At 38.5% G+C, this 14,230-nt stretch overlaps 1 protein-coding gene and 1 long non-coding RNA gene across 3 annotated transcripts in view; one reads left to right on the top strand and one right to left on the bottom strand.

The window, feature by feature from the left end:
- The window catches only part of LOC144196078 (chemokine-like protein TAFA-2), a 45,913-nt gene extending 45,043 nt beyond the window's left edge, over positions 1-870 (top strand). For both annotated transcript variants that reach the window (XM_077716072.1, XM_077716080.1), the window contains one exon: positions 416-870. In XM_077716072.1, coding sequence (XP_077572198.1) covers positions 416-427 — 12 coding nt within the window. In that variant the 3' untranslated portion in view covers positions 428-870. The remainder of the gene's footprint in view (positions 1-415) is intronic.
- The window catches only part of LOC144196095 (uncharacterized), an 80,453-nt gene that overhangs the window by 8,708 nt on the left and 57,515 nt on the right, over positions 1-14,230 (bottom strand). The gene's annotated exons all lie outside the window — the stretch shown is intronic.

Raw genomic sequence — 14,230 nt, 5'->3', positions numbered from 1 at the left:
GACTGGTTACAGCCCCGTCAGACTAAAAGAGCAAAATAGAATAAAAATGGGAGTGCGGGAAAAAAAAGGGAAGATGGGATGGCAAAGGTGAGTCTCCACAAACAAGACTAAATGACAAGGCAGCGCAGCAGGTGCTAGAGCGATCCAGACAGCCGTCATGCCAACCGCATCTTATTTTGTCACGCACCAGAGAAGAGCACGCTGGCCGCGTGCTCGTTGCTTCTACGCATCTCATTTTGCATTATTTTCAAAACGACAACTGCTGAAACACTATTATTTACAGCTGTGAAGTAATATGCACTAGCGATAACTCTGCTCTTTCCCTCCACTTAGAGCTTTTTATGCTTCATACAACATGCAAAAGTTGTTGGAGATTTCTGGATTGTATCCGATGTCTTTTGTCTTTGTTTTGCAGGTGACCCGATAGTTTGTACAGACAAGTATGGTGGCGGGCGTAATAATTGTGCAGCGCAACGGACCTGCAAGTACAGCGCAAGTGTTCTCTGATGAACGTGTGAAGATTTCTTTCATTTCTGAGGACGTCAAAGGGAACCAGACGTGAAAAACCATCACTATGATGTTGCCCAAGTGACTCAAACCGTCTCACTGTTAATTGGCTGCAAAGGACTGCTGAATGCAACAGCCTGTAACAAATGGGAAACTTGGAAAAGTAAACTCTGAGTTGAAAATGGAAAGCAAAAGACGTTTTTTTTTTTTGTTTGTTTCTTCCTGCGAGCCGTATTCTTTGAACCTCTTCTATGACTTAGTAGTGTTTCGTATACACATGGAGAAATATTGGACATTAGACAGTTAACATTAAAATAAAGATGAATCATATTCTTGTCATGTACTATAAAATAAATAACACATTATAAAAGATTCAGATCTCTCAAAAAGTTTTCAAATAATGAAACCTCTCCGTCAAAGTGCTGACAATGTCACCTTAGTAGGAATATTTTACCTTGAATAGTTGGTGGTTTCCCAATTTTTTTGTTTTTTTAAAGGACGTCATTCTGTTCTCTTCAAAGTTGAGTTTAGACAGAGAAAGTAAATGTTACGCTATTCATGTCAAATGGTCCATAAATTCAGTGGGGCAAAAAGTAAACTGATGCTCAAATGGTTTTATTATCTGTGTTTTTAAACGCCTGTTAATTGCTATTGAGTATGTGTCAGTATTATATAAAATGAATAAAGCCTTTGGAAAAGGAAATACGTATATCACTATTATTTTCAATGGAAAATCACTGGGCACCAAAATAAACCACAACAGATCAATGAAGTCACCCAAGAAGTAAAAAATAAATAAAAATGTGAGGAATAGCCTTTGATATATTAGTTGATTCAAATCCAATGAGTCAACTCCAAGAGAAAAATGAAAGGAACAAGCAATGTTAAAAATGGATTGGATTGGATTGGATTGGATAACTTTATTCATCCCGTATTCGGGAAATTACATTGTGGCAGGTAGCAAGAGGGTGATTAGACAGAATAAACAGCATCAATCATTAAAATCATCAAATCATTAAAACATAAAAGCCGCAAAACACAAAACGAACAAGAGTGGACAAAGCTACCGTGGCCGCCGGCTGCCGCTTAAACAGCGCCATTTGGTTGCGGTAACTGAATCGGACTCAAAAAGACATTGTAGAGTTGGACAAAAACTGGAACCCCACAGAACAGCAAAGCAAAAAGCACAAAGTACAAAGCAAATCAAAGTAAATGGAATCATCAAATCATTAAAACATAAAAGCCGCAAAACACAAAACGAACAAGAGTGGACAAAGCTACCGTGGCCGCCGGCTGCTGCTTAAACAGCGCCAATTTGGTTGCGGTAGCTGAATCGGACTCAAAAACGACCTTGTAAATTGGGCAAAAACTGGAACCACACACAGGAAGTCTTCCACGAGATGGGGAACTGCTGCAGACTGTGACCAAGGTGTAGAATACGCTCTTGCAAGCTTATTTGCACAGTTACTCAGTAGTCTGAAGCTGAAGAAAACAGCAGCAGGGCAGAAAATCTCGACTCCGTCGCTGTTAGGGGCCTACAACTCTTCCATCCCATCCCACGATGGAATGGTTGGTCAGAAGCGTTGCCTCTTCTCCCAGCACTTTTGTCCAGCTCCAGACCTCCGGCGGTACCGAGGTGTTGCTCCTTCTGCTGCGTATTGTGACAGATAGTTCCATGTGTGTGACAGCGTAGGCATGGCTGGCTGGTCCCCCGAACAAAAAAGAAGTGGCCGAAAAATGCCAGGCTAACAGAACAAGGAAAGTTGGAAAACATTAAAGTAAAAAGTATAAAGTACAAAGTAAAGTAAAAAAGAATGCTTTAGGAAATATTAAAATGTCATTTAAAAAAAGATAGAAGAGCTGTAAAACATGAAAAACATAAGAGTCTGACACCCTTGGTGCAGAGCTACTGCCACAGGCTTCCGCTTGAACGCTTTTAACCCATTTGCGGTCATTAGCTGTGTGAAGACACCAGTCCAACCCATACAATCAATAAAGATCGATATATCTATCTCCTAACACTTTAAATTCTACACACCACAGTTCATAGTTAGCACTGCAAGTGTAAATAGCCTATATGAAGGGTCTAAATGTAAAACAATACAGGGAAGGAACTCCTCAGACTTGAGGTTTGTGTTAGTAGATAGTTAGTAGTTCCACAAAACATCACACGGCCGTTGAGGCAAAAGAATCACGTCGAAGTAAAAAGAAAAAAATCCTAATATTTGCCTGGCAGCTTTGATCTCCAAAATGAAGACAGGTTATTAATCTTGTCATAGGTGGCTATGCTCCAAATACTGCTCAGAAGAGTCAATGAGATCTGCAGTTAGTCGAGGCAATAAAGAGTGGTGGGCTATTAAAACAGATGGCAGGCTGTCAGATAATGCAGTTGTATGTATACTATGAAGTGGACACAGAAAATGGAAAGAAAAAGTATTTAATAATCTTTATAAAATGGTCCATTTGAAATTTGAGGTTAAATCTCCCTTTTTTATTTTCCCCAAATGAAAGCTCTTAGTCTTAACTAAAGCATTAATACACCTTTCATTTCACTTCTACTTGTTCCCTATAAATTGCAAATCAAATATTTTGTATACAGTCTTTTTTGGCTTTTGGGTGGATGCAAGTGATATTATTGATTTGTGTCCGGAATATATATCGAAAATAAATATTGCTATTATTAATTTATTGTTCTTTATTTAACATTTTATTGTCAACTGTGTATTTGTGAAGGTCTTTTGGGATCTTTGAGACAAAGCCAAATTTTGTTACACAACTATAAATGTTACACTAAAACACTAAGTACACATTCATTTTCCAAACCGCTTGTCCTCACAAGGGTCAAAAGGGGTGCTAGAGCTTATCCCAGCTAATTATGGACACCAGGTAGCGTGCACTCTGAATTGGTGGCCAGCCAATAATTGAACACTCAAAATTGCCCCAAGGTATGAGTGTGAGCGTAAATGTTTCTTTGTCTCCTTGTGCCCTGCAATTGGCTGGCTCATTCAGGGTGGTTCAGAAAATGAATGAATGCATAGGTGTGCAAACAAAGGTTTTGGGTTTAATCTGGACCAAACAGTGCAAGTGTGAATATGCCCAAAGTAAACACAGTTTGCTATTATAGCCACTTATTTGCTATTTTCTGTGGTTTCACTGAATCAAAAACAGTTAGTCATTTTATACTTTCTCCTTTCACCAATTCTTCTTTGGCTTGGCTACAACATCCTTCGAGGTAATTTTCATATTCATTACAATTCAACGCACCACCAGTTTTGTTCTGTGGAGGCTCTGCGCCTTAACCCTTCTCTTGTCTGATTTTTCTGCTCTTGACGCATACTTATAAAGACATGAGAGGATCACCGAGGCGTGTCAAAGACAAGCAGAAACACTGAAATAATGGAGGAGGGAGGCTTCTGATGCTAGTTGGAAGTGATGGCCTAAAAATAATATGGCTACTGCCGTGAGACGTCGCCAATGTGAGCAGGTTACAAATGAACTGGCCTGATCAGAGTGACATAATTCATCAGAGAGCCTGTGTACAGAACAGAGATGCTGCAAAAGGAAGCATGTGTGTGCAGTGAAGTGGTTGAGCGCTAGGGGTGGGGGGAACTGAAAAGCAACCTAGGCTTAAGGGGCTCTTCATATGGGACTCTCAACATGTCACTACTTCAACACATTTTCTACTCTCCTCTACCACAAACTCCAAACTTTATCTCTGACTTTCGTGTACAGTGAGCAATCTATTGACTCATTGGCTTCATTGCACGACGAGAGACAGTGAGTTAATGAAACACCAAAGTCAACATCATGATTAAAAGCACTCCTCGCATTTGCACTCCTTAAAGACACCTCAGTTTGGAGAGCAAGCAAAGAGACATTTCTCCTCCACTTATTGTACAATATATAAATAAATAATTTATGCTAAATCGGAAATGTGATATTCGCCTCAATAATACCGTAAATGGTGATGAATGATCTTTCTTTGTCAACATGAAAGCTGCGAATACATGCCCATACAATCATCATGTGTTGTAAATGATGATGTTTTCATTATGCTGGGCTACAGAGAAGCAATTTATCATCTTATGCTCTGTGCCATATGTGGGGAAAAGTACTTTCCTGTTTTTTTTTTTAATCTATTACAACAAACATCCCCGACCCATAATTCTCTCTATGACACTTTGTAATGTTCTCCACTTGGCTTTCAACTTTGGGTGTAAGCATTTCTTCAATAGCTTAAGCTCAATATTATATTAAGTATATTATGTGTATTACGATTGAGCAATTGCTAGAGCATGTAGAATGGCGTACAAGTGGTTAGGGCGTGGAACCTCACATGTCTGAGATTGAGGGTTCAATCAGGTTCTCCCCGTGCCTGCATGGGTTTTCTCTGGGTGGTCCGGTTTGCTAACACATTCCAAAAAGATGCAAGGTGGGCTTGTTGGACACTACTAAGTTCCCCATAGGTATGGGTGTGAGTGTGAATGGTCTGTCTCTTTGTGCCTTGTGATTGGCTGGCTACCGATTCAGGGTGCTTTATAGTTGATCAGGATAGTCTCCAGCACCCCCCTTGTGAGCAAGGCCAAACACAGAGTTTACATTGTAGGAAAACATAAAAATTCTAATCGGTCATTTTAAAAAATCTGTTCCGAGTCCTTTGGGGTTGGTGAATACAACAACACCCAAAAAAATCTCTACCCTGAGATTTAGGAGTGTCAATGCTGTGATGAATATTCAGTTGTTGACATTTCAACGTGCCACACTAAGGATGGATAATGACAACATGGCAGCGATTAGGAAAAAGAAATTTGCGCTATTAACCCTATATTCATTTTGTTCCTCCCCAAAGTCCCCAAAGAGTAATTAAATTCAAGAAATAATGGCTACAAAAACACATATTTGGGAGTTGAGCTTCAGTCAATGTTGTAAAAGGAGACCACCATGTGTACAGTGAGTGGAAAGCTCCAATTAATAAGACTTGTTGTTCATGATTGTTATTGTCACTTTGTAGTGCAGCTTCATGTAGGTCACACCAAAATCTACTCATTAAACCCATGGCGCGCCATCCTACACTGTTTATTGAGCTATTGAAACCGCACGGATGTTTTCTTCTCTCAACATCAGAAGCTTCTCTAATACAGAGATTCCCTTCAACTGAACTTGCCAGTGTTAGGTTTGGAGAGAGCTAAAGCCAGCAAGGTAATAGAGTTTGAGAAAGAGAAAAAAGGAAATGTAGGACGCAGGGAAAGTGTGGTTTTGTGCAATTGTTGACTGACATCTTTACTAGTTTAATGACCTATTTTGCATAATTGCAGTCACTTCAGTTTGTGTTTAATCCAAAACTCGAAAGGGGTTTGTTTCTATGCATACATACTACCAAAGATGTTGATTTTTTTTTTTTTGTCGGAAAGCTAAAGTTATGCACTACTATGCTCAAATACTCTACGTGAATGACTCATTTTGTGTTTGATTCACCAAAAATAGATCACATTAGAGGATATCTGTCATTCAGGGAACATCAGAGTGACTTAGTGATAGAAGTGTCCTGCTGGGTTGTTGTTTTTTTGACCCAATCTGGAACCTTCATTTTCTGTGTTCATTCTGCCGAAAGGGAAAATTTGTTGTGGCTTAATTTTTTTAACTATAACGTAAATTCTGTGGCAGTTTTCCTAATCAGTACCTTTCTGTTTTTGTTTTTTTTCGATTCATCACTCAATGATAACTTTGCTCGAGCTCACAGTTTTCTTGATATTATGAGGTATATTTTAATTGTTAAACTGGTTCAATGCAAAAGTGCATCATTGGATACCATTGTAATCAAGCCACAATCAAAATCACTAAACTCATGGTAAATAGTCTGAATCTCTGAAATCACAGTGAAAGACGTTTTACAAATAATTGTTGCCAAAAGACGCACAGACAAGGTCACACATATAATTCTTTGTGTGTTTATTCTAAAAGGCATTTAAAATGAACAAAAAAGACGAAACAAAGATACTCAAATCCTTTTCCCCTTATCGGTAAAGCCTAACACCAGGAGTTATTGCAAATATAAGGGGTCGAAATTTGCATAGCAGGGAGAATGTGGGGTGAATCAAAATAGTATTGACAGCTCATTTGGAATGGAAGTGTGAGGAGAAAGTTGAGGTTTTAAAAGAAATGAATTAAAATTTAAATGAAAATGAACCTTTGTACCCCAGCACGTCAAACACACCATACATTGTCATTGGTGTCCACGTCTGCTGATATGAATAAATGGGGCACTATTATACATATTCCAATGTTTTTCTGTCGATGTTTTCATCCATTCATGCATTTTTCTATACCATCCTCAAGTTTCTACAAAGCCATTGCCAAGCAGCCAGTGTACATAACCGAGGAAAATGTTACTCTTTCTAACATAAAATCGGACTAAACTTTTTGCTTTATTCCATTATGTTTATCATTATGATTTTACTATTTTTGTTCAAAGAGATTAGACAGATGACAAAAATATCTCAATTTTCTTCATCAGTATATCATCAATGACATCAACACTCAATCAATCATTTATTTAATTTTTAAAACAATCTTTTTTGCCCTACAAGTTCATTATGGATTGAAACAAGCCAGTGTGCCTCCTTCTCTTTCCTTTAAGGCACAATGTTGTTCAATAGGCTGTGCTATGTGTGGCACTATCAACCAGACACATATTTCACAAACATACATTACAGTAACCCGTATAGATTTAATTAACGTGGCTGCACTTGTAGGCAGCAGCAAACTAATATGAATAAAAAATGGATGCAGACGAAGACAATAAAGAGCGAGTGCAGCAATGGAAAAACATTTATCTTATGTTAGAGGGGTGGGGGAATTTATCTCTAATAGACTTCCTTTCATTTCAATTAGACTGTTCCTGTATTTCCACAGTAAATAATTTAAAAGAAAAATGCATCAGCAGACAGGCTTGGCCGTATGAATGTTTTAGAATGTGCACAGGGAGCACAGCTAGTAGTGTTTTCAGATGGCTGTGTGAGGCCTAAGAATTGAGTTAGTCTTTAGTTTCTAATACTTAAAAATATTTATTTTCCACGTGTCTCTGCACAACATCTAGACCCCCCTTCTGATAAATGACATGGGTGAGGATTCCTGCTAAGTTTTCCCTTTATTGTAACTCATTTTCTGCTAGCATCAGCCCTCAGTGGGCTTACGCGATGATTCATTATAAAATCATTTGGAGCATATCAATAAAGATGAGATCATTTCTTGAGAGCCCACCAAATTTTTGACATTTGGGTTCTAGAGACCCAAATCTCAAGGTCAAGGCCGTAGGCTCGAGAGCTTCTCGACAGACATTGATCAACCGTCTGGGATGGCATCGGCTAAATCTAGAGGCCAGATGGCTTGGCACTAGCGGCAGACAATGAGCAGTAAGGGGCGCACCAATGGGTTGGTAGCGTTGAGCCAGGGGCTGAGGCTGAAGGATAACAGGCTGCTGGCAAGCCAAACCGAGGCTTCGCTGACCGAGCTTCGCGGGCCAGCAGATGGCTAGCCAGATAGTCGTCTTGCCTCCGGAGAAGAGGGTCGAGACCTTGGCCAAAGATCAAGAGTCTTTCCATAATCAGTGGGCTCATATGACTGGTTTAGTATATGACAAGCAAATCAAACGGAATATATTTCCTTTTGAAACGTTTCATATACAATTGAGAATACAAATTTTCATTTGCATTCTGCAACACATCCCAAGCCAGGCACACTGGTATATCATCCTTAATTAACGTGGTCAGTAAACATCGATACACCAATTACTTAAAGGTCACTTAAAAATATGTTGGAAAGAAAAACAATTGAATGAGAACAATATGTTTGGAGGGGATGTGCTATACACACCCTTTACTTAGGTGCTAACTAAAATTACTACACCGAGACAACTGGAGAGATGAGGGGCAAGTGTATAATCAATATACAATACAGACCAAATACGTGGTTTTATACAGTCTCCTCTGATAAAATTAAATAAATAAAGACAATGTGATTCTCATTTGTATTGAACTCAGACCCAAACGTGATCAATATCTACGCTGTGCAGCCTGACTGACAGATGCCCAATGCCCCGCACTGTTTGGAAAAGGTCTATTAGTTTCTGCTGACAGCAGCCCAGGGCTCCACAGAGTCAAGCAAGGGTGAAGAAAAAAAAAAGAAAACAACAAATGACAAAAGAGTGATGAATAAAGGAGAGTTCATCATACATGAAACACACATTACGCATGATTCATGTACAGCCACAGTTTGAGAAGAATCAACCCTGTCAATTCAACAATGTAATATCTACAGCGAGTCTGCGAGTTATTATAACCCACGAGTTTTCCATTACATTTTGTTCTCCTTTTTATTGTAATACCTTAATTCCCATAGTTGAGAACAGACTGGAAATGATCTCCATTCTTTTTAATTGAATGATCCAAAGTGCTTAAGTATGTATACCTTTGTTAAGATACCACGAAAAAAAAAAAACTGTGCCTAGTATCTGATGAGAGTACCAGCTCGTTATGAAAGAAAAATGGTGGGGTGCAATCATGCTGGCTCAGAGGCAAATTTAAGAATGAATCAGTACCCGGTCCACCTCAACAATGTTCACGAGCACAGGAGAACACAAGCAACAACAAGAGTTGTTATGTTGTTTTGTTGTTCAGAGCCCTATTACTCCAGATGTACATAAGTCATCTACTATAATAGCTTTGGTCAATTTATGGGCCAGTTTTTGTTTGTAGACTAAGCAAGAGCTGACATAGTTCAGATTTGTTCTTGTAGTACTAGTAAGTACACATTCTTGTAGTATCCATATCCATTCTCTTATTTTTGCAAATATTTTTTCTAAAGCCTGCAGAGCTATGGAAACCTAGGCAAATAACTTATTTACTTCTACGAAGCATGGTTCCCTTGTTTATTGAAATATTAGGACAAATAAAAAAAAACACATTTTAAGTGCAAAACTCACATTCAAGCTTCTCTGTAACTCAGCAATAAAGCATAGACAAATATTCTTGTAATTATTTTAAACGCTTACATCAATTCAGCTTTCTTGTCATTGTCGATGTATTCATTCATAGAAAACAGGGCTGTTTACTGTCTGTCATACTATCAAGCTTGTATGTTTTGTAATGGCTTTTCAATAGAGACAAGGATCACTAAAATGTTGACATCTCATTTTCTCGTTATTTTTTACTCCCTCTCACTCAATTGAAACAACTGTCACAAAGTGTACAGGCAACCTTGAAGTACGTGTTGATGTGTCCGCTCTAGACAGCTAAAGACCCTTATCACATCTTCAACATGGCAATACCCCCACACATGCACAACAACACACGCATCCATTCCACTCTCAATTGTTGAGGTGTCAGCAGTGATTTGTTTGCACTGAGGTAGTCCAAGTTCCTTTTTTGTCCTCAATATGTTATGTCCCATCTATACTCTTCTTGAATTTCCAGTTCCAAGGCCAAATTGTTTGAATTCTAGGTGAAATGATTCAGTACATTTAGTCGGCAGACCTTCAGACATCAAGAATTAGCAGTCAATCTACGGAAGAATTCATTCCAAAGACTTGGTTATATCCTATTTAAATGCAATTCAAGGCACAAAATGATTACTATGCCATGACCCAAGAAAAACTCAGAATTTGGACATAGAGATAGACTTTGAAGTGAACTCACTGCATGCTATAATCAAGAGTAATCATGTGCAAACTGAAGATGAGCAGCCAATGATTAATAAATGCATGTTGTACAAGGAGGTAAGAGATTAGAGATTATACAGTAGATCCCTCAGATTAGGTACTTTGATTAGTGTGGTAAAAAATGGAGGGTCGAGTTTGCAATGACTTGCGATGGATAAATGGCTTCCTAACTTCCAGTAAAGTTCCGTTTTCCCCACTCCACCCCCAACGTCTTCATTTGTATGCAAAATCCAATCCCTTAGGCTCGCTTTCTCTGTCTTTAATTTTCACTCATCTTTTTTTAATCAATTTTCTTTTATCTCTGGGAAGTTATTTTAATACTCCTACATCTTATTTCATTCTCAGCGATACTGTATGGAAATATCAATTATTCAATGGGAGGTGGGGGGGGGGTGAAGAATATGTTAATATTTACTAAGCTTTTGCCATACCTCAGACTATTACGCTCTCTTATCGCTATATGTTACAAAGCCATATTAGGCCAGCAAATTAAAAGACACATGATTTCACTGTGTTAGATGTACAGCAAAGTAACGACTATCAATTTTGCTTTTTTTCTTATGGGAACAGGGATTAAATACAATTCATGCAACCTCAAACATTTGAATAGGAGGCATCATCTGCATTCATCATGAAATGCTTCGCATCTTAACCTCTTTATTACAGCAAAGCCGAGCAATTAACCTGAGGGCAGAGAAAATTAAATACATGGCAGTAATAAAAGAATGGGGAAAGTCGCTCAGGGTGTAATGGTACATTCGCCTGACTTTGGCTCGGGATCAATTCTCTCTTAGTGGCAGTGTGATTATGACAGTTATCTATTTCTGTATGTGCCCATTGACTGACTGTCAACCAATTTGGGGTCTGGTTTGCATCAAAGTCAGCTGGGATGGGCTGTGGGACCCTGCAACAAGGTTAGGATAGGCAGTGTTGAAAATGAATTAATGAATAAAAGAAAGGATCTCAGCAATTTAATACTATTTTTTTTAAATGCAACATGGACAACATCCCTGAAGATAAAAACAAAATAACAGGAAAATAGTGTAACATTTGGCCTGTGATTGTCTGGTTACCAATTGAGGGTATCCCATGACTAGTGCTCATAGCTGGCTGGCATAGGCTCCAGCACCACTAAGAAAAATGTAAAATTAATAGTTAAATAAGTGACTGACTGGCTACCATTGAAAGTGATAGATATCCAGTCAAATTTAACTCTGGCAGCATTACAAGTCCTATCCAATTTGACTGGGAAGCCTGGGAGCAAATGATTCCCAGTCAAAATGGATTGGACAGCTATTGTCGATCTTGGGCATTTTTAATATAGCTTTTCCTAATATTTTACAATCTAAAACAACACACACTCAGTTAATTTTGAACTTAAAATCCATTTGGACATCTATGACTTGTGTACATGTGAAAAAAAATACTAAATTTTCTTTTTAATGATTGCCACAATGCTTAAATGGTACAAAATAACCCTGGAAAGGCAAATGAACTCTTACCACATGACCGTTTGCTGCACATCTTTTTTTCTGTGATACCTCAGATAGTATGGCATTTATATCTCATTTCCCCAGAGTCGTATGTGCAAGGCAGCCAAAAAGCATATATCTGTCAGGGCACAAAGCCGCCAGTCAGAGGGTCGAGGGAAAAGGAAAGGAACAGAGGTGGGCGTTTATGGGACAAAACAGCATTGTGTGTTCCAACAGGAAATGCATGTGTTCAAGGCGCTAAAAGGGCTTTGAAGTCAAAGGCTTCATATATTTCCACCCACAAAGAAAGGCAATGAAGGAAGAGGGAATGCACATCCCCTTTCTAGAAACTTTTCAATCCATGTTTCAATCGAATCATATTTAACCTTCTTTTTTCATGACCTTTTGTGTCAGTCTAACAATCATCCTCCTTTTCTAGACTAATTTTAAAAAAAGGATTAAGAAACAAGGTGGAATAGAAGAAGGGAGGTTGAGAAAGGGGGAAAAGAAAATACATATTAGTAAAAACTAAGAGCAGAGGAGAGCCCCCTGCTCTGGATTAATGCTCTGGTTGCCAGTCATAGCATGCACTTTCCTATGAGATCAGCCTGATAAAATGCATGTGTGCTATTGCGTGCAAATATATTCACCTTCCCTGGTGAGATTAGGCTTATTTGTCAGTGATACAGAGGTTCATCCATGATTAATGCTTTACCTACCTGTGGGACGCGCTGCACTATGAAAGCTTGTTTTGGCCAATAGTGTAGATATCAATCACAGCATTGTGTTTCAAACATGTTGACAAAGGTTTTACACGTGTCAACACTGTGTGTGCTGTATGTATGTTGTTGTGCTGTATTATTGATGACTACCCTGATTTTATCTCCCAGCTGCAGTAAAATGTGTATATCAGGAATTCTGTTGGCATCTGATCTTAAATTGTATTTGTATGTAGTAATAGATGTAATTATAGTAGATGCAATTTGATTGATTTAGTCATTATAATAGGTGCAATTTGATTGATTTAGTAAAGAAATATAGTAAGAAATAGTTTAACAGTTACTCTGCAGTTAGCAACCACTTATGAGAATAAGCTGAATGGAAAATGAATGAATCAATGAATACTTGAACAGTTTTCAGGTTTAATGCCTCAACCTAAGCAAACCAAATTAAAGAGGTAGAAGTAGTAGATGCCACAATAGCAGGTAAATACAGAACATTCCAAAGTACAGCTCATAATGTGTCAGATGGTGGAGTGGTTAATTCGGCTGACCTCAAAGCGAGCAGCGTGGAATTGATTCCCACGTAGGGTCGATGCGAAAGTAGATGTAAATGGTTGGCTCTATGTGTGCCCAACGATTAACTGGCGACCAGTCTAGGGTGTAGAGCGCCTTTGGCCCAAAGTGCGTTCGGGTTGGATTCCGGCAAACTGTGACCCTAACAAGGCTAGGCGGTGTGCAAATTGAGTGAATGTACTTCATCGTATGAACATGAGATAAGACATTTTGACATTTGGGTAATGCCTGGGAATATAATCACTTACGTCCACTTCCAGACTTCCACTTTGCTAAAAAAATAAATAAAATGAAAAGATTCCTAAAATTTAGTAGATTTAGTCTAACATATCAACGCATTTTTTCAACCTATTTAAGTTTTTCAATTTGTATATGTTGCATGTTGGAACAACCCACATGCTTGTGAGTGAGAAATGTATATTCAATTAGTTAGGGACTTCAAAAACAAAGATTCCAAAGCATTCCATTAATCTTGGTCCAGATTGATCATGGAATACCAGTCAATTACTATGCATGATATTATAGTATATTCAATTCTATCATTCGTACATTCACGTAATTTACTGCTATTCCTCTGAAAAGGCTGCTTAGTAGCATGTGGATGGACACATTCAGCAATCACCACGTACATTTCCTGCAACAAAGGCTTGGTTGGCACTTTCATCAGACGACAATGTCTGTGGCAAAAACTAACTCGTCTTTCTTCAACGTGTGCTCCTTTCAGCAGATGCATTCATTTTTCAGTTCAGAGCATGAATATTTCAAGGCTGAGTGACACATCCAGTGAAGAATGAAAAGGCAGGAGCATGAGAGACTGAGTCCTGGATGTCCAGGGATGGTACAGGTAATCAAATTACAGGAGAACCATCCAATTCTTACCAGAAACAAATTCAACTATGTCAAGCAATAGAGAGGATTGTTAAATTAGCAATTCAATAACATAAAATTTATTACCTGGACAGATTGTACATCTATTGATGTCAATGGCAGCCATTGAGTCAAAAGTCAACAGTTGAAGAACTCCCAAATGAACACCAACTAAACCATTTCACATCGGTCAATTTAAGAGCATCAAATGAGCCTTAATTCAGTGACCTTGCCGATGGATCTCTACATTCCCTGCTGCTATGTCCAAACAAATATTCCTGAATGCTATTTTTAGGGTGACAGGAAACATGGCATGTTTCTTTTTGCTTTCTTTTTCACTTTAATTGATTTATTCCATTAGAGAAATAGCTGCT

Source organism: Stigmatopora nigra, chromosome 1 (assembly GCF_051989575.1).
Source record: "Stigmatopora nigra isolate UIUO_SnigA chromosome 1, RoL_Snig_1.1, whole genome shotgun sequence".
Taxonomy (NCBI): domain Eukaryota; kingdom Metazoa; phylum Chordata; class Actinopteri; order Syngnathiformes; family Syngnathidae; genus Stigmatopora; species Stigmatopora nigra.
The sequence above is the reverse complement of the archived record's forward strand: the minus strand, read 5'-3'. Positions and strand labels throughout refer to the sequence as shown.